The following is a 27950-nucleotide window of genomic DNA, read 5'->3' on the forward strand; positions in this document are numbered from 1 at the left end:
CATTATGGCCACGGAAGGCCCGAAACATAAACTCTTTACCCCTCTGTATACTGTCCCAAGCATGGTAGCAGGCGGACGCGGTGTGACCTCACAGACACGCACTATTCCACCATTTCACTGCCGTCCAGCTTACGGCAAAGGTTGATAAAAACCTACGGGACGGCATTATGCAAGATACGATCAGAGCCGATCGTAGTGTTGTCCTATGGAACATTCCATAACTCTGCATTGTGATGCTCGGTCCATCCCGAGAGATGCCTTAAAGTGGACCGGTTTGCTGGTAGTAGGGGATGGCCAAAACTGCAGGGTTTCGATTGTCCCCAGACGGCCCCAGACGGTCTTATGCTAATGAAGACGCACTTTTGAAAGCGCCATATTACGGTGGTTAGGGAGTTGGTGGTAGATAGAATCCCGTTCACGATCACGATCACGTAAACAGCATCCGGATTTTTGTCTCCTCTATCTAATAAGCAAGCTTTTGCGGGTAACTTATGATGAAGTTTGATAAATCGCAGTCACGCTGAAGTCAAAGATCATACCGAAAGGTTCGTCAAGCGTCAAGACGTTGAATGTGTTTGACCATTTCATAATCTCTCATTGCGCCAACCAACCATACACACACACAAAAACACACACACGCACAAACAAAGGTTATGTGGCGCAGTGCGTAGCGCCATTGTGGTGTGAAAATCCTTCACATTTGGTGTACCGCAAGATGACCACCCAAGCTAGTTCACTGCACAGAACATCGGTGGGGGTTTAGAGGCGCACCGTTCCTATTTGGCGTTGGAGGTTAACCTGCAGCACACAGCAGGCAAGATGCAGTTGGTTAGATTCACATTAAACTGTTAATTTATTAAGGGTCAACGTACAACCTAGGGAGATAGACGGTTTGTGGTTTGGTTTCGGTTCGATGATGAATTTAGCACGCCAGTAGCGTTTGGTTAGCATCGCGGCACTTTTCATAAGTCAGTTTGTTTGAGGGACATTAAGCTCTCAATGTATTTAGCTAAATGACCAATTTTCATGGCAAACTTAATAAACGGCTGGACATTAAAGAAGGCATTGTAGTACACTCCATTCAATAAAGCATCGTATCACGTGATTGCATACCTTTAGGAGTATAAAGTGTTAAAGCTTTCTTTCAGATAATAATTTAATAATCGCAAAAACATTCAAACCCCAAAAAACATCACAGAAGTGTCGTGTATAACTAAGAAAAAATCAACATAGAGAATAACAGATGTTTATGTATATATATTTTGGATCACTTTTGGAGTAAAAGAACCTTCGAATTGCACGAGCACGACGATATCATCAAGCACAATTACGGGGGGTTGGGAAAGGTACAATAATTCTGATCTCATCTGAAAAGCTTCTAAAATAAAAATCTATGCGCCTGTGTGTGTGATTTCGGTACAAATGAAGCATAAGGGAGTAAGGGTGGAGAATGGAGACAATTAGAAGGATGCTTTTCTATCGCAATAACCTCGTACCGCGGTTTGATTGACATTGTTGCATTTACAATTGAGCTGGCCCGGTGCTTGTTGGTATGGTGGTGAACAAGGGAAATAGATATTCTACATTACACTTAACACATTTACACACAGCTAGCGCCCTCACTGTACGCATCCCAGTCATCAGTACGCAAAGCAAATGGTTAGTCATTTAATATGCTTCTACAGAATACTTCTCGCGTACGGGAGTGTACTAAATCCAGCAGTTCGTCTCTTCGCTTTATATACTATAAGGATTTAAAGTTACTTCTGAAAGATCTTGCCTGCGCCTGCTATCATTATCCACCATGTGTATCTCTTCTAGGTGAATGCGACGATTGGATGTGTTATTTATTTTTGTTTTGTTCTAAAAAGCTCACTTCCATAAGAGCCTTCGGCTCTGGTTGTAAATAATTGAATGTTCTTCTCATGCACTTTGCTGTAGTTACTTTTGCCATGCAAACCCATTCCTGCTGCCAGTCCGAATGCACACACAAACATACATCAATATACATACACATACACACACAGACGCACTCATGCGCAATTTGATGCGCCTTTCCTGTGCAGTTCGAATGCAACGGTTCCAAATAGGAGTAGGAGAAATTAGACGGACAAAACCAAACCAAACCAAACCAAACCAAACCAGTAAATGTTGCTTGCTTTTATGCTCTTTTCAAAAAGAAACATAGAGAATATATATTTATGTATATTTATTCGTCACCATGCCATTGATGTGTATTGAGTTTGAGTGTTTTTTTTTGTTTTGTTTGTGCATTTTTGTTGTATTTGGTTTCGCATTATAAGAGTTTTGCACATCCTCTTCTTCTTCTTCTTCTTCTGCATCGGTTGCTGCTATTAGCTCCATTTTGGAGGCCGTGCTAGTGTATTGAGGTGTAACGAATTTGGACATTTAGTTACATAAAGATAAATATGAATATGCATCTGTGTGTGAGTGTGTTTTTTTTGCTAACTTTTCTTCTTCAACTCCCCTTTCCACTGTGGAGTGGTGCTCCAGACAGCTACTGCTCGCCTATCTACCTTGCATCCTTTCCTATCTCTCACCCTCACTCTTCTAATTCCTTTGGAACAGAGGCTCACGTATGGTAAATATTTAACAGTACAGTTTTCAACTCTAAGTGTAGCAGTTTGGATGCTCCTGTTCTAGCTGCCAGCGCAGGTCACACTTTATTCAGGCCCAGCTTAGTGAGTTCGTGTAGTAAGATTATCTCCATTTTCTTAGTTTTTGTTTTCCACTTTTTGTTGCTGTTTGTAAAGAATATGATAAATGATCGTTTTTTTTATTGGAAAAACACATATGAATTCATTAGCATGCCAGTAATGCGTCATTTTTGTTGCACGCATTGCATACTTTCGGCGCATTGCGCCCAAATGTAGACCTGTGGGCCAATGGGTCAACTACGCCCTAAGGTATGCAATTTGTACAGCAAAAATGCACACTCATCAAAGCATGCTAATCACCCACGGCAAAACGTCTCTTCGTCCACTAGGTGGATCTTCATCGCACAATTCCGTACCGCTGTACAAACACTGTGCAAAGCGGTACGGGGTGTACCGGCATCGGTTGCTGCTATATAAAACGAGCGCAGTGCACACACTAAAAAACAAAAGTCCGCAAACCACAACTAGTTAAACAGTGTCTGTATATTTGTGTTTTTGATAAGATTGAGCTGCAGTAACTGCAGGGAATAGTGTTGGTGGGGCGCGGTACAATAGTATAATGTGTTTTTTTTTATAATTGTGTGAGACTGCTGATGATTGATCCTTTAAAGAGTTGTACAGTAAACCGTGGGATTTGAGTGTGTGTGTATGTTTAATCTTTGGGAAGAAGGGAGGGATACTGTATTGACGTTGTATATGTATATAATGTATATAATTTATGTGTGTGTATATCTATCCATAGTGGGATGCATGCAGTCCCCAGTTCCGTTACAATGTTGTCACAATCCCGTTTTTTTTTGCTTCAAGTTTAAAAGACGTGCTCTCTGTTGTTTGCAGCGTGCCCCAATCTGGCACTATGCCATACTATGATTATGACTTATGAGAATAGGGTTGGGTTTGTTTGCTTTGTTTGTTTGCCAGTTTTGTTTTTATTTGCCCCTTTAAATGTATATCTCTATATAATTTACGTGAAATAGCTCAAAAAGTATCATTATATAAGTATGTATATGTATATATAGTAATCCATTACAGATTTGTTTTTTTTTTATGAGTTTTTGCTTTGCTTGTTTAGCTTTGTTCTCGTTTATCCGTTCGTCGTTGGCCGATTTCCTTTGCAGTGCATTATGTTGTCGGGTACCGTTTTGTTCCGTTTGTTCGATTCGAGCTCGAGTTTAGAATGCTGGGTGTGTTGTGTATAACGCGGGAAATAAAGAATGCCAATCCAAACTGAAACTGAACGCTAAGAAAGCGAGCGAATGAAACAAAGCCGTTCACTACAGGTTCCGTCCAAGCACTAAACATACACTAAAGTGAGACAGTGAGAGTTTATGGTAGAGTTGTATTGAAACATAATCCGGTTTATTTTCCATCTTTCTTACTTAGATAATGCGCTCGCAGTGGGAGGGAGCGCCCATGGTTTTGCTGCCGTGCTGGCGTGATAACAGGATGAAACTAATGTTCTCTTGTGAATGGGAGTGTAATTGAAAGTTTGTCTGTTTGTTTGTTTTTTTTCTCAGTGTTTTACTCAGTCTCTGATTAATTCGTTTTTTTCCCTTCTTCATCGTCTGCTAATTATTCTGCCACTTGTTTTTTTTCTGCCGTCTTCTACTTCACATGGATCGTGTTTGTTTGTTTTCCTTGTTCGTTTAGATTTAGTTGTTTATTCGTGATAGAATTGTCCATGTTTCCGCTTTGCCTTGTTCTTGTAAAGTGTAAACAAATCACTACCGCCCTCTTGCGCCAATTTATTATATAGAGTTTGCTGTCGCAATATTATTTTTTGTTGTATTATACCATACTGTTTTCTCGCTACACACTCACTCACACCACACAACATGAGACGGCAAGTGTTGAGCGTCTTTTCCATTGATCCGTTTGTGGTTGTTATTCATACACAAACATGTGTAAATCGTGAAGCGATGTTTGTCACCATGGAGATAATGCTGTTTAACAAGCAAATCTTCACATAATTGTAATTTCACTGTAAGTTGCGCATACATTTTTGCTTGGTTTCATAATTTGCTTTGCCACCATTTTTGTTTGGTGCAGCTTTTGGCGAGGTGGATTGGAAATTGAATGCCCCCGAGAGAAAACAAAAAATAATCAACCACCGACCGAAAAGGTATTGGGTACGGTCGAGCGGTTAGATAGCGCGATCTTCTAAACTGAATGGTAAGCAAACGAATCGAAGGAAAAGCACAACCCAGCGAAAGTGTGCGTCATGTTGTGGATTGATTGTTGTTTGATTAGATCGAGACACAGTGTGCCGTGCGGTTTGTGTCTCCCTATCTGCCACATTGCAGCCTCGAAACCCTCAACAGGCTGGAGTTGAGGGCTTCGAGCTGTCAGGCAGCTGAAGTGCCATGATCTTGCGTGGAACGCGGGAGAGTCACAACCGTACCGTGCTGTGCGAGCGAGAAAGTACGTGATTTGAGCTTGTGTTTTGTTGTGTAAATTACACTTAATCTCGTTAAGTGGCTAAGCAACACCGTAGTGAACACGCACACTCACCGCGATAGTGTTGCACGCTCTTTCGCGGATAGATTGTGATAGAGTGCGCTTGTTTTGTTTGTTTGTTATAGTATAGTAACATGCATACGTTGAATCACACATTAAATCACTAAATTTGGGGATAAAATGGAATAAGCGGTAACGGTTGTTTCGTTACTTTCATAAAGTACACATTTTCATCGAACAATTACATCTCGCCTGTTGTAGTAGTTGCCTTAGTTGCCTCTTTGGGTTTCGTTACATTACATTAACACTAAAAATGCAGGCTTTGCGCTTCAGTTTCTCTAATAAGGTGTATGTTTGTGTGTGTTAGGGTTGCTGCTTTCTATACGTGTGAGTATGTATACTAAATTGGTTGCACTAGCACCGCACACGCACACTAGCACCGCTACCGCGCAGCAAAGTAACGCGTAACGCGCGTGCGCTCAGCGCGCTCAACACGCGACGGTGCCGCTGTAAATGTATTCCGTGCCGCACCGCGTGTTCTCGTGTGTGTTAGTGCACTGCCGTTTGCACACGCACCGGTTTGCAAAGCGGCAGTAGTCGTTGCGTCCGTGTGCGGCGACCAATACTTCAATAAGGAATAAAAAAATATATATTTTCTTCCCCATTTTCTCCCTGATTTAAAAATCACTCCCTCCAATTTGCCCTTCGATTGTGTGCCTCTTTCATCCCGATCTTTACCATCGCGGTTCGTTCATTCGTCTCTGTCTAAGAAATCCCTCTCACCTGTGGTGTGAAGGTTCTTCTGTGGCGGGTTTATGTTTGTATCCTGGTTCCTGCTTACTGCCTGGAGCACATCAAATGTACTTGTTCGCATTTAACCTATCATTTTGGGATGCTGTTTTTTTGTTATTTACTCCTACCTAATAGCTGCACCAACGGTTGAGAAACGGTCCCGCGTAAGTCCTGTGGACATGCGGTTTGTGCGGTTTTGAATTCCCCATGTGGTGATGATAGTGTTAGGCGATTTAAAATCGCTCCCTTGATTGTTGTACGAAACGAACCTATCTCTCTCTCCTTTCCTAGGCTTTGCTAGATCATGCTTTACACTACACTCTTTTAACGCTTCCCACACAAAATATATACTTTTCAATTCACTAATCTGTTGCACAACATATAATCATAATCATCATTATCAGCGCCAGCGGGTTGCCAGTGGGCTTAAAATATAGTTATTTTGGGGAGTAATCTGTACTCATCTCCCACGATATACGCTCTCTGTCTCTATCTCTGTTTGTTTTTATAATATAATAATGCATGTATATATGTATATATTTTTTTTTTATGTATATATAATGTATGTATGTATAGATATATGTATGGTGATTTTGTATTTCCATTTGGTATGTCCTTTTGTGTGTGTTTTGTTTGGTTGTTATATGGTACGGTATGGTAGGATAAATAGCTTCGTCCTCTGGCCATGCCATCAAACTGCCCCTTGTCCGCATGCAGACCCACCCACACAATGATTGCCCCAAGATAAGAGTGGAAATGGGGTATATTGTGATTTGTTTGCAGCGTTTTGTTCAAACACTGCTATAATAGGAGGTACATAGGTGATGTGTGTGTGTGTGTTCGAAGGAGTGGGGCCCGGGTGTGGCTCAGCTTCCCCCGTCTAAGCTAAGTAACAATGCGCTGAGATGTGTGAGTTGTGTGTCTGTGTGTGTGATTAGTAAGTGATGTGTATGATACGTTGTCCCTGTCGGCGATTTTTGGTGCAAGGATGATATTCAAAAGAAGGTGTTGATCGCGGTCCTCATATAGCTTGCGATCCTGCTTGCAGCGGGTCTGCTTGGGGCCGTGTCCTCTCCTGCCGTGTACACTTCCCGGTCGAACCACTCTGCAGGCTGGTGGACACAGTGGACCGATCGGGAAACGGCAATGGAAACGCTCGACTCTGCACACCGCTGCCTCGCTTTGCTACAGAACAGAACGGCTGATTTTGCTTTTACCGTGCCATTCTTGCCACTGTTTTTTTTTTCTGGTGCAGAATTTTGTGTGTATGTTTGTGATTGTTTGTGTTGTAACTTTTAAATACATTTTTTGTGGTTGTTTGGTTTGCCTGTTCAGTTCATTTTGTGCCGTCTTCCAGTATGAGTGCGTGCATTCGGGTTCGCTGCATCGTCTAGACAATCGATAGTTTCCGCTTACATCCGATAGCTTGGTTTTGTTTTGTCGTCATATGCCAAAGTTTCGCTTCCAACTGACACTTCTGCCCCAGAAAACGGGGTCGAACTAACCGTGGAAGCTGTTTTTTTTTTCTAAGTTCCGCTAAATTCATCTAAAACAATTCACTTACACAGAGGGTGACAGGTTAAACACATTGAAACACAACAGTAACTTGGCTTGGCTTTACTCAAAACCACAAGACCACAATAAAGATACTTCCTTTAAAAGACTCCCATTTTTCCCTCTTTTCAAAACTACCATCGCTTGCCAAACAAGAACTAGTTTCACACAAAGAAAAGCTTTCTCCGCTATCCTCTCCTTAACTAATCGTCTTTCCTTCACTTCATTTGTCCACGGGTTTGTCGGCGGCTTTGCCACCTGCCTCTGGGGCGACCCCGTTGCCCTCCTTCTCCTGATCCTGCGAGCCCTTGCTGCCGCTGGTGGACTGGGGCAGCGCCTTCAGGATGGCGTGCACCTCCTCCGCGACGGCCATCAGCACAAACTCGAACTGCTGCCTGGTCGCCACCAGTCCGGCCCGCTGATCGCGCAGATGCTCCAGCGTGGCGGCAATGTCAATTTCCCGTGCGCCCTTGTTCATGCGACCCAGCACCAGGTCGAGCAGAATGTAGGCACCGGTACGGCCCGATCCATTGCTGCAATAAAAGTGCAATAATAGTAATGATTTCAATAAGCATTGCATACCTTTAGGCGCATAACGCAAGCCTCCACTTACCTGCTGTGCACGACGATCGGGCACGAGCGGCCGCGGTACGATTTGTTCACCTTGCGCCTAAAGTCCAGCAGCGCCTTGGCGGACGTCGGCACGCCGCCCTGCGGCCAGGACAGGAAGTGGAACTGGGTGACGGTTCGCGTCTCGCCGGTGCGCAGGTTCTTCAGGTAGAACGACCGCACCAGATAGTCGTCGCACCAGATGTGCTCGCTGACCAGGTGCACCTCGTAGATGTGGTACACCTCGGCGCCCTCCTCCGGCCAGTAGCGAGCGCAGGCCGATTCGCCGTTCTCCTGCAGCCGGCACAGTGCAACCAGCACGACCGCACCCTGCTCCCACACCATCTGCCAGAAGTGGGCCAGCGTCGACTGCATCGGTCCCTGGGCAGCGACGTACGCGGGCGCACGCGGATCATGATCGGTGATGGTGGACGCGTTGATGTAATCCATGCCCTCCGCGTTCGCCAGATGGTTCAGCACAACGCGCGAATGGTCGTACGGTAACGGGGCGCCCGGACGGTTCAGCGGGGCACACTGCGCCTGCAGCGCCGCATCACGCGCACTCGGTTCCGCCTCGTACCGGCACAGCGCTTCCCACTCGCGCTGCAAGCGACCCTTGTTGCGCAGATGGTCCTCCATGTACGACAGCACCATGTGGCCGGTCGAGATGTCCATGTTCGTTAGCGCCGGCTCCTCGCTCCAGGAGGACGTGCTCGACCGGGACGACGGTGGTCGCGCTTCCGCTTCCTTCGTCAGCGCGGTAATGCGTCCGCCGGGCGAGTCGGAACCGGCCGGTCCCGTCTTTCCACCCGCCATCCGAGCCCGGCACAGGTCCTGATAGTCTTTGCTGGAGCTATCGCCTCCGCCCAACCCCGACTGCAGTCCGCCGAGCTTGTCCTTCTTCTTGTCGTGCTTGCGGATGAGGAACAGTGTCATCGCGACCACAATTACTGCAGCCGCTCCGGCCCCGGCAAACATGTACGCCATCACGTGCGTCACGTTCGGACCGTCCTCGACGCGCTTCAGCCGCTGGGAGGAGACGTCCGTTTCCTTCGTCTTGTCGCCCACGCCGGCCTGTATGACGAGCACACCGAGCCGGCGGGACAGATTGTTCTTGAAGCGGCTGTCGTTGATCTGCTTCGCGACGTCGGCGGCCGTTTTGCGGTCCGGATTGGCCTCCACGCGGAACGAAACCTCGTGCCGGTCGACACGCGGATGCGTGAAGTAGCCCTGCATGTTCAGCAGTTCGGCAAGCGCCGCCACAATGCGCGACCCATCCTTCCAGTTATCGATCCTGGGCAGAATGAAAAGAGAACGTTAAAATTTCATCTCGAGTGCGCCAAATGTAGGCAATTTGCTGGGCAAATGTAAGTTAATAGGAACGAAACTTACGGGTTCTTCAGGATCACATGCGCGTACTCCGTGTCGACCGAATGCGGTGCATGATCGTCATCCGTGTGGGCAAACAGTTCCTTTTTCGACTTACGCCTCTTCTTCCCCTCTTCTTCGTGGGCCGTATCCTGCGTCGGGGCCGTCTCCTTGGGCGGTTCGCTCGGGCTTTGGCTGGACGGTGGTGGTGCTGCCGGTGGTCCCGGCTTCTTCACGTCCAACCGTTCGCGTCGCGTAAATCCCAGTATGTTGTCCAGCAGGGTGCGTGCCTCGTCCTTGCCCGGACTACCGCCCGACTTCGGCACGTACACGAAGCCACCCTCCGTGTACATACCGCCCGCTTCTGGTCCCGGCGCGTACGCTGCCGACTCGCGCAAATTCCCCGCCGCCGGTATCTCGTTCCGCGCGTGCTGGGCCAGCGCTTTGTGCGGATGCGTGTAGAACTTGTCCACGTTCGGATCGTTCGCTTTCGCTGCGCCCGCCGCCTCCTGCTGCAGTCGGTTAACGTTTTCCGGCGCAAAGTTCGAAATCTTCGGGATGTGATGCTCCTTGGCGTACTCGCGGAAGGAGGACGTTTTCGGGTAGATGTACTCAAACTCCGGATCCACATCGGCCGGTGTAAGCCGGTCGACGAGATCCTTCAGGGCACGCTCCTCATCGTTGCCTCCGGCCTGCTGGTCGCGGAAGATACCGGTCGAGCCCCGTTTGTTCGCACCGTACGCCCAATCGCGCTCACCTTCCGCCGCCTTGAATGGCAACAGCTGGCTGTCCTCGATCTCGTTCACCTCCGCGCCCATGTCCAGGTAGTCCGTTACGTCCGGCGGATGTTGCTGCTGCTGCTGCTTCATCGTTCGTCCGAGAGCGACCCGTCGCTGCAGCTCCTGCAGCCGGGCCCGTTCCAGTTCGGCCGAAGGTCCACGCGGATCTAGCTGAACGACCTCCGGCAGCACATCGAGCTCTACCGGCGGCAGGTCGAGCTGCTGCCGGGCGAATCCCTTCTTCGGCGGCGGATAGTATACCTCGTCGGCGTACTCCTCGTTCGGCGGCGTGAAGCGCACGAAGGCGAGCGGACTCTGCGGGCCTAGGATCTCCGGGTCGGGCGCTAGGTTAGCGCACAGCGTCTGCGGGATCTCCGAGTTGGTGCGGATGGCGAAGAGGGCGCCCTGGATGCGGCACTGGGTGAACGGGTGCTCCCAGCCGAGGCCGGCTCCCTGGAGCTCCTCGAGCATGCGCGCCAGGATGCGGCTCTGGTCCTCCTCCAGCGGCTTGCGGAACAGCTCCTCCGGTTCCAGCCCGTACTGCGGCAGACACTTTCCAAAGGCGAAGTCTGGAAATGGGAAGATGGATTAGTGATGGACAGCAAAAACGCCATTAATTGAGGTGCTCCTGATGATCGTTGGAGATAGACGGGCGCTCGCAACAGCTGATGGATGAGTGATGGATCTCGACGTCTAGCGATTGTTATGAGAGCAAAACTAATTAAGAAACTATGTTTAGCCCTATATCTACTACCTTGGTGTACCACTGTTTTGTGTTATCTCACATGTTTTTTAGTGATTACAGAAAAAAACGAACCTTCCTTAATTGGATTCTTGCTTTTCCATCATCGACCGGCAACCATAGGATTAGATTGATAGTAGCGAGTAACTTTGCTCTCTCTTTTCCTTTCCCTCGCTCTCTCTCTCTCTCTCTCTCATAGCCACAAACGTAGCATAAAATTGTGTTCCTACTTTAGCAATTAAAATATTCATCTCACCACTCCGCACACCACGTGTGCTTGCGCCCTTTACGAAAGCAATTCCCATACGCGATACTTACCATCGTAGCACCATTCCAGGTGTTCCAGGCAAAGTGTTTCCGCAAAGAGGCAACCTGCAAATACGCAAAGAAGAGAAAAGTACCGATTAATACTCCGATGAGTGGGTGAGATTAGTGCAAGAGCGCAAGGAAAAGGATAAAGCGAGCTCGTTTACGAATAATTACGCAAATAAAGTCATCTCAAGTGTGTGACGGGGGGCTGAGGTGAGCAAAAAAGGGATAAATCATCGTGATGGAACTTTACGCTGAATGTAGTACGCCGGAAAGCCTTGGGACAGGAGAATCATTAGGAGCAAGGCAATACCGACATACACACAGAAAAGTTCTTAACCCACACTTAAAGCTGTCTTTTATGTCGATCTCAACAACACACAGTACTCGGAAATGGCTTGGCTCGTGCTCGTACTAAGCTGGCGAAGGTGTAATGGCACTTTGCGTGTGGTGCAAACCCTCGGAGGGATAATATCGAAAGTGGTACACCGTGTAACGAATGGGAAATGGAAACGCCCGGTCCTCTTATTTCCATCACTGCTGGAGCTGAGATAAGAACCGTAAACCACCTCTGCTTTGTATAAATTCAATCATGATTTTGATCTCGTTTTGAAATCATGAGCATAACATAAACTCAAAACACAATAGAAGAGAAGTAATCTTAATCATTTCCACCCCGGTGGGTTTGTGCGCGGAGTGAGATTATTCCACGGTATTCTTGATTCAAACAAACTGCTCCTGATGATGACTGCCGCTTTTGGGGCCTGTGTCTGGGCGTAGGTAGCAGCTACGCCACCAAGCCATCCCACTCACAGATGATAACTTCAAGGACATTCTGAGTGCCTCAAAAAAAAAAAAAACACGCGAAAGAATGGAAACATTAGAGAGCAAAGACATCGGACGGTGGCGCAACGCTGTCATCTTCACTTCTAGCGTTTTTTTTTTGCTTGCTTTCTTTCCGTGGAACCGCGTGCTTCTGTTTAACCAGTGCAAGCATCAGCGCTCCTGTCCAACCTCATTAGAGAGTGCCAGATCTTAGACGAAACAGCGGAGGAGCGTCTCTCTGTTTCTTCATGCAGTGTCTGGGCAAAGCATGGGAAAAAGGATAGGCACAGGATTATCTCACATTTAGCTGAGTGGTTTATTTCATTCGATGTGAAGATGCGCTACGTAAACGGGCTTCAGATGTGCTGATGGTGGTGTCGTTTAGCGCACCATGCGCACCGCTTGTGTATTCCTCGGAGGGCTACCCCATGGGTTGAAATATTGATTCTTAAGGCTGGCTTCGTTTTGATATCAAACAGAAAAAGACGGCCCGAGACGAGTGGTAAGTGTTGGGAAGGGAATTCACTCCATGATTTATGGTGACTCTTTGATGACGTTGAGTGTTTCTGCTTAGATCGCATCAGATCTTTGAATCTTTGAACATGGAAAACAAACTCAAAACCGATCGTGAGGAGGTTTGTCGTTGAAAAAAGAATGACAAATTGAGCAAACGGTCTTTTGTATCTGTCAGCATTACATTTTTAATACATCTTAATGTACTGGTTGCTGGTAAATGAATGGAACGGATTCTTGTGAGCTATGAACGACATGCAACACAAATGCCATTAATTGATCTGCTAGGAATTCAATGAATGTGTCTCTCCTCCGCACAAATTCCCCACACGAACACAATCGAGAACATTCCTGCTGTGGGACATCTGTATTTACGTACGCGTGGAAGCTACTTTTAGCATTTCCCGCCTCCAATCAAGTGAAAGCATTCATTTCCCATGCCAACGCGGGGCCCGCGTGCGCGCGCGTCCCTGTTCTAGCGTCAGCACTTAATTTGAGATCGATATCGTTCGTTCGATTGATTCCTAACGTTTCAATTTGATACAGCGCGTTACGATGTCTATTTATAGAAGCGATGACGAGCGCTTGTTGACGGTTTCCCACGGCGCCCTACCCACGGCGACTCGAGCAGCCCTCAAAAGCTCGTGTGTAAACATATGGGGAGGCACTTTCTCCAGATGAAATGAATTCCATGCTCGTGGAGACTCTCCATTTTCGAGAGACATGTTGCTCGATGTCGGTGATGCGGTCCTGAACAGATCGATTTGTGTTGCTTCCTCACTCGAACGGCTCGAATTCTATCCCCATTCGGAATGTGCTACTGTCCCCTCTTGGGCGGGAAATCTGTACCACGAAAGCACCGAATCATGCACAGCGGATGTTAATAATGTTCCCCAACACCAGGGGCGCATGTTCGCACAAGATACATACTGGGAGGAATATTAAACTACATTTCAATAAAATAAAAACCTGTTAACCGCTGCAGGACACGCAGATGAAGCACGTTGGGTGTTGGGTGGGTGCTAAAAATAACTTCCGAACCATTTTCGGAACACCACGCATGTGGGCAGTGAACACAACACAGTGGAGTGCCAGCGGCAACGAAGACGCCGGACGAGAAAAGATGTTCCCTGCAAGCCTGCATCATATACCAGATGTGCAGCTTAAAGGAGACACTTTTGCGGCTAAAGTTTCCTGAGATCCGAAGCTCGGCTTGCACAGCTTATCCGTGTGGAAAAATGGGAAGGAAAAACCAGGACAGAAGGTACTGTTGAATACGCTGTTTGGAGAACATGTTGAACATCTTCACAGCACGCATATTGCCTCGGCTCTGGTCGTGACACATGGTGGAGCGCCTTCGAACAAGAATGTTGCTTTCATTCCGTGTTCATTCTTCCACCTTTTTTTTGCTGCTTGTTGCACATTGCTCCACACATCGGGTCGAGTTTTTCGCGTGGGAAAAAGTAATTAGGACGGTATACAAATTTTTGACGCAAAATGACGTCAATGGTGAAGTCGCTTCACAATGTGTATGTGTGGGGCGTGCAGAACGGAAGAGAAGTAATTTATGTTCCCACTTTTATTAAAAGCTTTAAACGATGTGGGCACCGTTTTCTGTTTTAAACAGCTTTGTGGACGTACAACAAAAAAAGCTCGGTAAAGCTTAATGACTAACGAGCTGGTGGGAGGGTTTTTGTTTTCGACCAAAAAGCAGTATAAAAGCGCTAAATACATGTGGCACGTATCAGTTTCAATTTTGTGCCATTTTTGTGCTCTATTTTTAGGCGCCTAATGCCAGGCGGAACAATGCCCGGGCTGGCATTTCCTGTGATTTTCATTGTTGAAATTTCATCCCCTAAATTCCAATGACAAAACAGTGTGAAAAAACAGCTTTCCGGGCGCTCTTTTCCAACGCAACCAGCTCGCTGATGGTCCCGCAGTACACCTACGCCGCGCCACAATTCCGGGACCGTAGATAAGCATCGTCAAATAAAGCAGCGCAATGAATTAGTGAAATAGCGGAGCGATGTTGCCCATCCCGCTCCACCTCGTCACCTTCATCCGCCACCACCAACCGGAGCCGTGTTTTGCGCATTTTGTTGGGTAGGAAAAATAATGTGCCAACACACACACAAAAAACGAGAATGATAAGCTGTCAAATTGACGCAGTCAACCGATATCGTCGCCGCCCGCCCCCTGTGTGAGCGCCAGTAAAGCAACGCTGAGCACTCAGCTGGGAAGCTTTTCTCCATCGCAACGCCTGGGAGACACCGAGGAGCTCAGCGCAACGTCGGAGCGAAGAGCGAACGCCACTCACCGACACCGTTGCGAGGCGAATGACGTCAAACGGGGCATGAACAGCTTTTGGCACCGGCGATTCAGCCGATGCTATAATTTTCCTCCGGAGTTTGTTTTCCTTCGTGCACGACAATATATTTGTTGTTTCTTGTCTTATTTTTTGCTTCCTTCCTTTTCCTCTCCATCCATCTTGACACTGTAAGCAGTTTTGTGCTGCACGAGGCTGCGATGCCCCCGGCGAGTTCGACCCAAAAACGCGTGGGCTGTGTTTTAGAGTTGCCGTCATTTTTATTCGTCGCCCTACCATTCCGGACTCACGCACAACCTTTGGCATTCGGGCGGGCACACGCTAACGCCGCAAGCCGTTTCGGGTACTGTACCGTACCGTTACCGTTACGACGTCAATTTGAGGCCCGGTTTAATGTGCGCTACTTCCGGTTCTGATTTTCCAATCCAATCAGCTTCCTTTAGGCGTTTTTTTTTTCTCACTCTGGGGCGCATAAATATGAGTCAAAGTGTGCGAAAAGTAAGCCCGCAAGCGTCTTCGGATGAGCTCAATAAATGAGGTTTATTTTTGTCACACACAGAACCGTACAAGTAACCCGCGTATCGATTGATCGGCTCGGGAAGGCAAGGGGGTTTAAATTTAGCTCACCTGTTGTACGAGCAACCGGGGATGAAGAGTGTCAGCTGTGATGGCAATGAATTTCCGTTTAAAAATGGTAATTATTTGTACGATTATTTTATGGGGAAAGTGAACGTTCCGGAGGGTATATGTTTAATTTTAGATAAGCGTGGCAGTTTTTAAGATACACAGGCAAGCTGAAAAGGTAAAAGTGTCTTGCGAATAGCATACTTTTAGGAGCTTCCTATTCATGAGCGAGAGCTTCAATTTGGAAACCATAATGGGGATGGTTAGCAAGGCCAGCAACATCACCCTGTCACGTCGATTGCATACTTTGAGGCGTGTTTGTTGTGTGTGCTTAAATTTAGCAGCAATCCCATTGCGGTGAATTCTTAATGGGATAAATTTATGTTAATCAGCCCAGTTACTATGAATGGGAAGGCGTGTATGCATGAAAGCACCGTGCCTTCAACTGCTCAGGACTGCTTCTTCCAACACAACCAACAGGTAATTTTCGGTCTCATCTTTTCAGCGTTTCATTTTATTTACGACCACGCAATCACGTACGCCAACCAACTTTATCGCACCCGGGATGATTATGGAGGAGCCCCGAGTTAGCTGATGCTTTCGAGAGCACCACACGAGCAGCATATGTTGGGCATAAATTATCAGTTTTTCACCATCCCCATCGGAGCATAATCAGTGCTGGGAGAGGAGGGCGGGGCTTGATGGCCTCGTGGGAGCCACTCGAGCATGGGAGCGTGCTAAAGTATAACGACAGTTGCCTTTCATGGCTCTGTAATGTGGCAACGTCTTACACGTAAACCATGAGATAGATCTAATAAAAATGTACTTTAAGGCACTTTGCAAATGTACAGCAACAAATCATGCCATAAATGTTGGGTAAGAATCGTGTAAAACAGGAATTTAAGTAACGTTGAGATTAAAAGTTGAAGAAGAATTGTTGAGTAATTCCCAACATAAGCCGCTTACTATGCGGATGCGGTTTTGTGCCTGCACTCAATATTCACCTGTGTCACCAACCCACTAAGCTATCCCTCCACCAATGGGTGTCAAGAGTTTACTGCAACCTCAACAAGGTTTTTTTTTGTCTCTTGGTCTTGCGGTGGTTTCTCTGTAGGATACTTGTCTACCTCCTCAAGTGTGGTTGCTCTCAGGCAGAAAGGACAACCAAGGAATTGACTAACCTTTTTTTGTTTTGTAGCCTTCTATAGGGATTGCATTACAAGCTGAAATAATTTATGTTTTCCATATTTCTAAACTATAATCCCCTTATTCACCAAAATCGACAAAATTCCAACCGACAGGTCCTGTCATCTCCTGCCAAAGACAACATTTCAACAGCTTGCACGATCACACCACGTCCGGAACGATGCGATGCGATGTCCTTGTGCAATGTTAATGCTTCTCTCTTCACCTCTCTCCACGACATTTTTCGCTGAAAAGTGGACAAGGTGCTGCAGATGATGATGATGGTGGTATCGATAGCATTATCCACATCCAATAGGAGGATATTTTCCTCTCCACTGGCACTGTCGAAGCTGTTAGTAATGCTCACCTGCACAAAACAACGAACCTAAGCCCAATCCCAGCGAGCGAGCTGAGGAAACAGTCTCATGCTACCATGGGGTGAGAGACACCAGCTTTCCTCCCGAAAAACGAACAATTGATAGAAATTGCCGTTGCCAAACGACCACGTTTCCTTTCTTTGTGTTACTTTCGTTACTTCCAGTGCTCATCGTTGAAAGGTGTGCTGCTGAAGCGTGTAGATTAGGTTACAAATTAATACTGCGTCCAAGGCTGATGATGGTTGCCCGGATCAGATACGGAGGTACATGGGGTACAGGGGTCACACACCACACACCAAATGACGCAGAAGCCGGGGAGAGATGATAGAAAATGTATATTTATCGCTGCTCGTGTCCGTGGACACAACAGGTGGAAAATACATTTATTTAATTATCGTCATCGTAACCGCCGCCGACGATGAGCAGGAGCAGCAATGATGGTACAAGGTCAGCAAAAGGACACACTTTGATCAATTATTCACCGGGGTCGGGTGGGCTTTTCTGTTTGGTTGGGATTACAGGTTTGTGCACCGCAAACAGATTAATTGATGTAAATTACACGATTATGTTTATTTAATACCACACAGTTTGTGGCGTTTACTTACTGATCTGCTGTTTTAATAAATCTTCCATTTACGTGCTTAATAATTCAACTGGCTGGTATTATTGCACGGTGAAAATATTGAAAACATCATCATTTAATATTACTGACAAGTCCCACCACCCCACACCGTCCACAACGACCATTATGGACGATCTAAAACGATCCTGGCTGCTGGTGCAGGCATTATTTCGCAGAATCCTTTCGCACCTAATCCGCTTGCCGGAACCCTTTTCTACGTAAGCCATTAGAGGAAAACCTACCTGGCAGCCATTAATCCAATCATCAACGCAACCAAGCACGGTCTTCCATCACTCGATTACCTTGTATCGCTCCCTGCAAGCCCCGGCCACCATCGATCCTTTGATTTTAATCCTGTCAAGCGCCTGTCGCACCAGCTCTGTGTCACCGGGCTATCGCAGGGCTACTACAGGTAGGGGTTGTTGCTGCATTAATATAGCCACTCCGTTCGACTCATGGGATCGCTCATGCACACACACACAAAGATGAATAGTGCAATATATGGGTAATAAAAAAGGTTCACCAAAGCTCCATCGTCATACAGCCGGTGGAATAGACCGATGATACAGGCTAAAGGAAGCTGAGCCGTCTGACACGTTTTTGTTGCCACTAGCAGCAATGTCGATTGCTTTCTGTGCTGGAAAACTGGAATCTGTTGGCTGAAGCTGAATGTAACACAGTGGAAAACGTATCTACTATTTCTGCTTCAGTTGGTGCAACAGCGTGTTTGCATGTGACAGGATGAGGCTAACGGACCCACCTCCAGAACACTGTCTAATGCAATTCTGTTGCTCGAGTTCAGGGCAGCTGGCTGTGCCAATGCACCAGATGCAGATGAGTAGATTAAACTACCGCATCGCTCGCTTGCATCCTGGGCGCCTGCTGGGCTGAATATTGAATCATGTCATGTACGAATGATCTCATTAGATAGGAATCGTTCGTTGTAACTGGCCCCCACATTCATTTCTTTAAAAATTTGCTCAGCCTTAGTGCATAACGTTTTCGCATAAAACCCGACTGCACCGTTTAATGGAAAACATTATAAAGCAATCCAATCACGTTCCAAAGCAACTTCCTCTCCGGTTCCCATCATTATATGCGTCGGTCGCGGGCTGCAAAGAGAAATCCAATTAACTCTTTAATTCCACCGAACCCGGGGTATACTGCGTTGGTCGTCGTGCTTACTCAGCGAGCTGCTGCTCAGCGAGCAGGAAAACTAGCTCCTATTTACCACGCAAATATCCTGCAAAACGGTGCTGTCAAACGGATGCATCCCCTTTTTTCTTGCGATGCAGGGGCGGTTATTCAAGGCCACCGGAACGAAGCCGGCCAACTAGCCAGCTTCGCGTACGGGGGAGGATGTTTTATGAAACAGCAGCAGCAGGTGCATTGCGCAGCACATCACGAACACAGAAAGTGTGCCGTGAAGACTCCCACACATAAACACACACCGTGTTGTGCTGGCTGGTTTGCACGTCGGATTGCAATCTCAGTGCCACACGTACATCAATATAGAAGCCGGAATCTGGAGTTTTTTTATGCAACAGTCACTAAATCATACTGGGAGAGGATGGTGCACCGGGCCTTTGTGTGTACCAACGTGACGTAGTTTTCGTGTCTGATAAGGGGTGTAAAAGTTGCTTGTACTGTATGTAGCCAAAGAGCGAAATGGGTCGTTTTATGATGAAGCGATCCAGAAAATATCGCACCACCATACGTCACAGGGGGGCAGAAAGTTTGGGAAAGGAAAAATATTGCATCATGAAACGATTTTAGATGCAATTTGTATTCTTGATTAGTTTTAGTCTTTCGCTTGAATTTCCACACCAAAACAACATTTTTGAACGTTTGGTTGAGGAAATGACGCGACAGGATTGCTCACGTGCTGTTTGAAATAACGATATGATGCACGGATTGCATAACTTCAGGCAACATCGATGCGCATAGCATCCGAACAGAGAAAGCGCCCAGATGTATGCTATTCGTTGCTGAGTAATTTACTCTTGCCGTTCAACTGGAAGCAATTTAATTTTCTTTAAATTATTTCCATATTGCGGCATTATAAGCATTGTGTCTCTTTTCTCCCTTTTCCGAGAATTACGCAAACGTAATCCAAAATGCCTGTCCTCGGGGCTTTAGATGGGCCACAGCGATGGGATAAAACAAGGGCCGCATACTTGGAAGCGCTGACATATTTTCAAACAAACAAAAGTGAGAATGAGTTTTCATTATGTAAGCACCGCTTCGAGTACCGATAAGCCGAATCCCTAACCCCAGCTCGACCCCAATTTCAAACCCGGGGACCCGAGAGCATCTATGACACGCACACGGAGCGTAAAATTACATCTAAAATTCAGCTCACATTCGCAGCCCGAATTCGCTCAGCTTCCGGGAATGCTGTCGTCTCCGTGTGTGCGTGTGTGTGTGCTAATCCCCAAACCACGGGGTTTGATTGAGTGTTCGAAGCTCGAAGGAGGGTTGGCGTTTCGTTATCGATCCAGCAAACCATCTTCAACACAAAAAAACTCCTCACGTCTTCATCTCCTAAGCCTTTCCTCCGCCTGTCGACGCTCGCATCTCCTCGAGAGTCCTTGGCGAGGCTTTCGCTGACACGGCGCACGGGAAAGAATAAACAACCCACCATTCCACTCCACTTACCGATGTTGCCCTCGGCCGAGGCGAGGATGTTAGTGCCACCGCCGGACAGCAGTAGCGCCAGCAGACCGGCGGCCAGCATCAAGCGTTGCCAAGTAGTTGTCCATGCTGCCACTGTCGTCGATGTGTCAGTATTTGACATATTTGCGCTCTAGATCATCACTTTAAAGTGTTCGTCGGTGTTTTTGGGGCGTGTAGTTGCGGCTCGTTGTTCTGCTGGTTTCTGAAAATTTTCCTTCCTTCAGCGTACAGGCGAATTACTGCGAAAAAAGTGTGCGTGTGCGAAAGACAGTAAAGATTATTGGATTAGATCTCGACAACAGAGATCAGCGATTGGCTTTTCTATAATATTTTCGTTTGATAGAACGACACCGGGTTGAACTCAGTTGTTATAACAAAAACGTCCTCGAAGTTTGGACGAACAAATAGAGATTTATTTGCAATACATAATAACAGCTATTGATTTTCCTGATTTATTTTTACATCCCCCACTGCAAATTAAACTTCCTCATTATCGTTGTTTGTTGACTTCCGATTGTATATTATTGACATTGTTCCGGGAACTTTTGTCGCCAGAACTGAAAGCCCGAGGATCGACATTTTTTTAAGAAGATAGTTTGAAAAATTTAGTGTTTCCAAAATGTTAAACTTTGTCCGATAACAAGAGCACATGCAAATGTTAATTGAAAAGGAAACCTATAGTTTTTGGCAAAGTTCCGTTAAAACATCAATGTTCTGTTGTCCATACTGTCTTGCCGGTTACAAACTTAAGGCCCCTGATTCAATAATATTTTCCACCATCGGACACAAATTACGTTCTGAACAAACAGCTGTATGTTTTGCTCGATCACTACCTGCTATCAAATAGCTAATATAAATTACTATTCTAAATTGTTTAATGGTGTTGCCAAATTAATCTTAATGTATTATGTTAAAAACAATCGTAGTTTGTATGTGACCGACTATGTTAAAATAAATGACTATGCAATAAAATATTTGAATTGTCAAGCAACGCAATACCACAGCCTTTGGACGGTCAAAAGTCACGCTATGGATTGATCTTTATCAACATTGGAGTGATTAAAAGACCTGTAGTTGCCACTACTACTATCAAGCAAACGAGAAGAGGTACTAAACTGCGCTAAAGCTTTTTTTCTACTTTCTACGTTTGTTTTCTAAATCAAATATTTAACAAAATTAATACCGAATACATAATCTTTATAGCAATATTCACCCCGATCAACAGTCAGAAATAACGCATCAACAAGCTACAATAACATTCGCACTGCTTTTCGCCGTCTCCACGTGAAACGTATTGATACTAAGTAAGAAAAAAAGACAAAATTACGTGACACTTTACCCACTGTTAATTAAAAATCATATACTATTTTACACCAAACACTGAGAAACAACACTTCATTACCAGTTAAAACAACCTGAGACACACTTGGTCAACGTCTAACATTTAAATACGCCCTGTCCGCATCTCTTTGCTTGCTGCGGCTCATCCTGCTCTCCTTATCATCTCTCGCGATCACGGTCTTCCCGCACACGTTCCCCCCGGATGGGTTCTCCCTTTCCTACCAGGCTGTCGATCTTGCGCCGACTCTCCACAACGGCAACGACCTAGTTCGCCGCCATGACTAGTATATATACTATGGTACAGTGGAGGATACATGGAATGAAGTCTTGCGTCAGTGCCCGGGCGCGATTGGGAACAAATTAGCCAAGAGTATATCACTTTCCTCACTTGCACAGGTGTCGAATGAAATGGAATGGCCATCAGTTATTCCGGTGCGTGATGGCAGCTTCCATCTGGAACCATGCTGAAGAAAATGGCAAAATGTACGCACGCGTCTCTGTGTGTGTGTTTGTGTGCTTGAGTCGGTTTTATTGGATCGGCAAAAGTCGGCCGTCCTTAATAGCTCAACTCAAACATCCTCAAACTCCACCCCCGCCCCCTTCGTTGGATCACGGCCCACGGCCAAAAAGGCTTCCGGGCAACTGAGCTCCGAACGTCGTACGTGACTTTCATTTTGGCCTCGTGCTCGGTGCGTGCTTGGCAAAGGATGGAGCAACAAGCCGGGGGCTAAGAAGAAGAAGCACGGCGAAGCTTCCCGATTGCCGTTCGGTTTCCCATCGAACCCATTTGATTGCTTCAGTGGGTAAAAACGGGGTAATATGGGGAAGGTTGAGTTGGGAGGTGTTCGTGTTCGCTCGCCGTCTTTCGATGGATGTCTATAATTCCTTCGAGATCTGTCAAACGACAAGCCACAAGTTGTCGTTTAGGGCTGTAAAATGGCTAGCTTCCGACGTTTAGGCCCCAAAGTAGGGCAGGGATGAAGGAAGCTACTTCGCGCAAACATCCTCCGGGCGGTTGATTCGTGGGCGTATCTAGTTGTAACATCAGAGCTCAGCTCCATAAGGTTGAAGGTTAAGCCGCTTATAGATACAGGAAGTATATTGGAAAACTTTCCGTTCCATTTCTTACTTGAAGTAAATAGATCGAAATGTAATTAGAAGGATCGTCGTTACGTTTGCCTGAACCCACGAGGCACGTATTTTCATACCCGTGAACGCCAAGTTCCAAGTTCAACTGGCAAACCATTAATGTATAATAGCGAGTGATAAAATAGTTCCCTTTTTCTCGAAAATTCGTTCACCCCCAGTCTCAATGTCAGCTGCTCAGTGTCATTGTGCTGTGGCAGAAGCGGTCGCATAATTGGATAGAAATGTAAATTTAGCACAACCATTCCCGGTGAGCTGATTGCTTATCCAGGGGTGGATTATAAAGCGCGAGGGCAAAAAGTTTAACCAGCGCTGACGCTGGTGGTGTGGTGAAGGTCAAATGCCATTCCAGCTGCCGTTGCCGGTAGTTTCCCTAGTACGATACCCGCTAAGCCAGTTCCAGTCCCGTGGGAGAGGGTTTTTCATTTGTTCATTTGTTTTGTTGTGCTGTGTCCAATGCATTTTCCACAAAGGTGGGGCCATACTCCATTTCTAATTGCCGAGCTGCAATTCATCAGCGCGGAAGGATAATTGTGCACGAGTGGGTTCGCCTCCTTTCTGCTATCAACTCAGCGATACCGTACCGCACACTCTACCAGGCAAAATTGCTTGCCAACTAAAGTAATGGATAAGTTATGTTTGCATTTGAAAGTTTTGCATCACGGGTTTCGATGCTATCGCTTCACCTTAATGGCTTCATTATTGTATTACATGTGCAGTGTTCCTCCTTCCGCCTGGGGGTACAAAGGCGGATGGAAAAGTTTGCCACTCTGTAAAACGGGAAAATTAACTTACGCCTGTCCCGAGCACTCATCAGCGCGAGAGCAGCAACGGACGGACGCTGTAGGCAGCGCAGCAAGCCCTACGAACAGATTTAATTTCATTTCATCGACAAAAATCTCATTTGCGGCCATGCTTCTGTGTTTGCATCTACCCTTTAGCTAACTTTTAGTTCTCTTTTGTTGCTTCAACCGTTCACTAACCGGCTAGCGAGCTAGCAAGGACCTCCCCAAAGCGCAAGCAAAGCATTAAAAACTGAATCACTGAACACAGGGCACGACCACACAACGGACGAGATTTTATCTTGTTTGTCCAGCCGGGTAGTAGGTTTAAATGGTGGACCTCGTTGTCCGGGCCGCATCAAGGTAAACATAGGACCCTGTCTCCACTCAATCCACACCAAGCAGTGCCAGTGTCTAGAGTTAGGTCAACAAGCACTTTCCGGTTGATGACAGCAAAAGCGAAAGAGAGGGGAAAAAACGACAATTGCAGCAAAGGCATGTCGTTAAAACTTATTTTACATCAATTTGTCACAAATGGCTCCCCCCAAGTTCAGGCAAAATACGTCACTACCATCCTAGAATGGTCCGTCCACTGCAGTGTGATCGCAACTCCTCTTTAAGTGGTTGAACTTTAAGCAACTTGAACCCCTTCGCCTGCTCCTAAATGCCACGCAAAATACTCATTTTGTAACAAATCACCTGCACAACAACAAAGTCCTGGCAACAAAAAGAGGAAGCAAAAAAAAAACGCTGCCTATACTAAGACCACTGTATTATCGAACGTCACGCACGCACCACGCTTTGTTACGCTACATTTTTCGCACTGGCTGGCTCCGATGGCTCCGATAGCTTTGCGGTCGAACCTTCAACTGGCTTCAATCGCTTGCCGGAACGCTCTCCGCACGATAAGCTCCACCTTGAGGAGAGGGGGCTGGGGTGGAAAAGCGCTTTTGCATATTTTCACACAAGGCTTTCGCGCTGGCGAAGTGCGAAGTCAACAGGTCCCGGGAGCAGTCCCCGGGGGGAGGTGTGGGTGGACGAAAACGAAGCGAAAGGACACTGCTGGGACATTGGTGTTGGTGAAGCCACATTCCAACGCATGAGAAGTTTAGCTGTGATGGTGTGTGTGTGTGTGGGCTACTTTTATGGCCCTGTTTGCGTTCCATTCCATTTCCAAGCACACGATCAAACGGATACATAAACACACAAACAGACAGGGGTTCGCCAAATAGCACAACAACAAAAAACAAACGAGAAAGGTTCGTGCGAGAGTGCCACGAGGATCGTAAGCACTCACGGTTCGCTCAGGATCTCAGACATTTCGTTTTTAAAATCACTCAACACTCATTCTATTTTATGAACGCACTCACACACACACGCGCATAAACATACACATGCACACAACAAAAAGCATGGTTCAATGGAGAGGGCATCCTTAGCAGGCCGTAGCTACTACCTACGAGGTACCAAGCGTCTCCACCTTGACGTCGTCGGGAGCTTAGAGTCGGGCGGAGAATTGGAGAAAAGCTTCTCCGCCCGCACGCTACGTGTGCTAATGGAGGGACAAGATACGTGGCTGCAAGTATCTGTGTAGATGTATCGGTTTTTCTTGAGCAGGATTCTCCTTTTTTCTTCTTCTTCTTATACTTTGCCCTGGAAAATGGCAAAAGAGTGTAAAAATGGACTTGATGGGCCATTTGGTGCCAACATTTCGCAATCCAGATGTAAGCGTTACGGAGGAAAGATGTCTCAGGGGAGATGGATTTTGTACGTGAAATGGATGGATGATAAAATGGATCCTCTTTTCCAGAAGTCCATAAGGAAGGCCACACACACACACGATGTGTCCCAGAAGGACTTTGGATGGGGGTTTCGTAGCATTACGCGAAACTAACTCGTCTGCACTGTGATAAAATCAAATATTTAAGATTCTCTTAACAAATTTAGGATATTTCTCTAAACATTTACCTTTCTGTAAAGCAACCACAAGCTAGGTATCTTCGCTTTGCTTCTGTTGCACTGCAATATGGTTGCTTACGATTTCGCAAGACACCAAACCAACCAAATGGCGATAAAACGGCTCTGGAGATGTATCAATACGGTGACGGAACCGAACCGAAAACCCGAACTAAGGTCAATCAACGCAAACCAACTGAACACAACCCAGGTGGAACGAAAAGAAAGAAAAAAACGGAACTGAAAATACGACTAGCACTGCCACTCGGAAAGGTCCTTTTGGCTTTTGCTGCCCAAAATTCGCACTGTCCGTTTGAACACAGTTCACACAACACTCCGGCCCTGGGGCACCGTTCTTTCCCTGTTCGGGGCCGACCTTGCGAGACGTTTTCAGCCCTCAGCACGGTTACAAGTTACACGAGACGAGAAAAAACACCACTGAATGCACCCACACTGGTGGGGCCACTGGCAGGCAGCACTGGCTGCACTGGCGTTGCAAAGCCACCAGAGCAACGCCTTGCTCTGAAGGCAGCAGCCGCCACTTGCTGGGAGAGCGACCCGCAAACAAAACGCAACCGTTCGCCAGGCGAACGCACGGCACAATATGGTAGCGTTCGGTGTGCCAGGGAACGCGTTCGCCCCCTGAAGGGTAACCCCACGGCCTGGCGCAACTGAGCGAACCTGAGTGCAGCTCACTCGGCCTTTCGGCCTGGGCCACCACACTCGAACGCACACAAACGGCGGAGTGAGAGCAAATGGACAAACACAAACACAGTGCTAAGAAGGATGGCTTTCCACCTGTTTTGTACAATGCTGGCCCGGGATATTTAGGGTTTATAAAGCGGGAAAGAGAGAGAGAGAGAGAGAGATTGAGAGAAAGAGAATGAGAAAGCTCCCACCGAGCAGGAAGCTTTCAAGCGAGATGAGTTCCTCTGAAGCTTCCACCGATTGGGGAGCTCAAACTGAGAAAGAAAAACAAGCAGTGGGAAATCAAAAACAACAAGAAGAAGAAAAAGAAGCAGTATTTCATCCAACTGTGTGTACATTTTCCTTTCCATTACGCGGGGGCGCCATCATTTTCATTAGTGGATGGCGTTATCTACGGCGTGCGCTCACAAAACAGCCTAAATGTATGCAATGAACCAAATCATTCCAATTGGAAAGCAATGTTAAACCGATCGTAGTAATCTTTGCGTTGGTTCATAAGTTTTACATGCCTCCATTTACTTAATTAATCGCCCGAGGAAGGGAAAGGGATACAACCCAACCCGAAACTCCCACATACACGTGCGGAAAAGATACGGGCTAGATAAGGTTATCATTTTTTTCCCATCAAACATACCATTAATCTTGTTGAACCGTTTCCTCGCTGCGTGTGCGTTTCCTTTTTTTATGTAAACCTGAGCGTGCGTGTGTGTATGTTGTGCCGTTGCTATCCTTGTTGTTCTTGTCCTGGTTGCTAATATAGCAATTCAATCGCTCTCTCCGGTAGTGCTGTTGATGTTGTTGATACTTTCTAGCTGTGTGCTTCCGAGAAAGGCCGAAAAAAAGGATTCTTGTTGGAGCTCACACTTTTCCATACACTTTGCCTTCACTTGATACGACACACTGGCGTTCACTGGCACTGTATTATGTCCTTCCTGTGTAATTGGTTAATTTCCAATGTTTCAAACTGTTTCTACGTTTTCCAGCACATAATACAATTCACTAGGCACTTTGTTCAGTACGACATTGTTTGCGATGTGGAGCGCGCACAGCAATGTTCGCTGCATCTCTTTCGGTCTTTAGTTGCTTACGAGGTGTGTGTACGGATACGCTCTGGAAAAAAACTAATGTTATTGCACAAGCTTTCCACTTATCAACTGTATGAGCAGGTTTTGTTTTTTTTAAATCAAAAAGACGATCCAATGGTTTTCTTTCTTTACAATTGCGTTGCAAGTCCACCGTTTGATGCCTTTTGGACTATCTGCCCTCGTTTCACTCTTTGGTAAAAAGGAGCTCCGTGCTTGTCTGTACGCGCGACCGTACGTGCGTATTCAGCTGGCGAATGACACTTCGCGACTGTCAGCTGCGTGGCAGCGGCTTGAGGAAAACTGTTCGGCAACCGCTCGGCTCCGCCGTCTTCGATGGGCTGTGTGGGTTCCAGTGGCAGTGGCCCGTCGGAAAAGCGCGACCATGCTGGAATGGCCAGCACACTGTTGCGCCTCGCTCAGACGAGAGTTACAAACACAAACATCTCTCCTCAACACGATTGCCCTGTATGTACACAATCGATAGTAGTATGCTGGT

At 46.7% G+C, this 27950-nt stretch overlaps 1 protein-coding gene across 6 annotated transcripts; it reads right to left on the reverse strand.

The window, feature by feature from the left end:
- Nucleotides 1-1237: 1237 nt before the first annotated feature.
- Nucleotides 1238-27729, reverse strand: LOC120905110 (receptor-type tyrosine-protein phosphatase-like N). Of its 6 annotated transcripts, XM_040315830.1 has the most exons (7): nt 21839-21854; nt 21650-21736; nt 20419-20675; nt 11298-11351; nt 9483-10806; nt 8095-9384; nt 1238-8014 (listed from the first exon to the last, which is right to left on the reverse strand). In XM_040315830.1, exons 3-7 carry the CDS (start codon nt 20555-20557, stop codon nt 7705-7707), a joined length of 3117 nt encoding a protein of 1038 aa, XP_040171764.1. In that variant the 5' UTR covers nt 20558-20675; nt 21650-21736; nt 21839-21854; the 3' UTR covers nt 1238-7704. The 6 variants fall into 6 exon arrangements, with proteins under 6 accessions (XP_040171764.1, XP_040171763.1, XP_040171761.1 ...); XM_040315829.1 differs by lacking the exons at nt 21650-21736; nt 21839-21854 and adding an exon at nt 27004-27729; XM_040315827.1 differs by lacking the exons at nt 21650-21736; nt 21839-21854 and adding an exon at nt 25674-26271.
- Nucleotides 27730-27950: the final 221 nt, after the last annotated feature.

The sequence above is a fragment of the Anopheles arabiensis genome, chromosome 3 (assembly GCF_016920715.1).
Source record: "Anopheles arabiensis isolate DONGOLA chromosome 3, AaraD3, whole genome shotgun sequence".
Taxonomy (NCBI): Eukaryota; Metazoa; Arthropoda; class Insecta; order Diptera; family Culicidae; genus Anopheles; species Anopheles arabiensis.

What these genes read in the sequence shown, in the direction of transcription:
- LOC120905110 (XM_040315829.1), bottom strand. Translation starts at nt 20,557, where the DNA reads ATGTCAAATACTGACACATCGACGACAGTGGCAGCATGGACAACTACT. An exon ending in CTCGGCCGAGGGCAACATCG is followed by an intron (nt 11,352 to 20,418) that starts GTAAGTGGAGTG and finishes GCGTATTTGCAG; the next exon opens with GTTGCCTCTTTGCGGAAACA. An exon ending in CCTGGAATGGTGCTACGATG is followed by an intron (nt 10,807 to 11,297) that starts GTAAGTATCGCG and finishes TCCCATTTCCAG; the next exon opens with ACTTCGCCTTTGGAAAGTGT.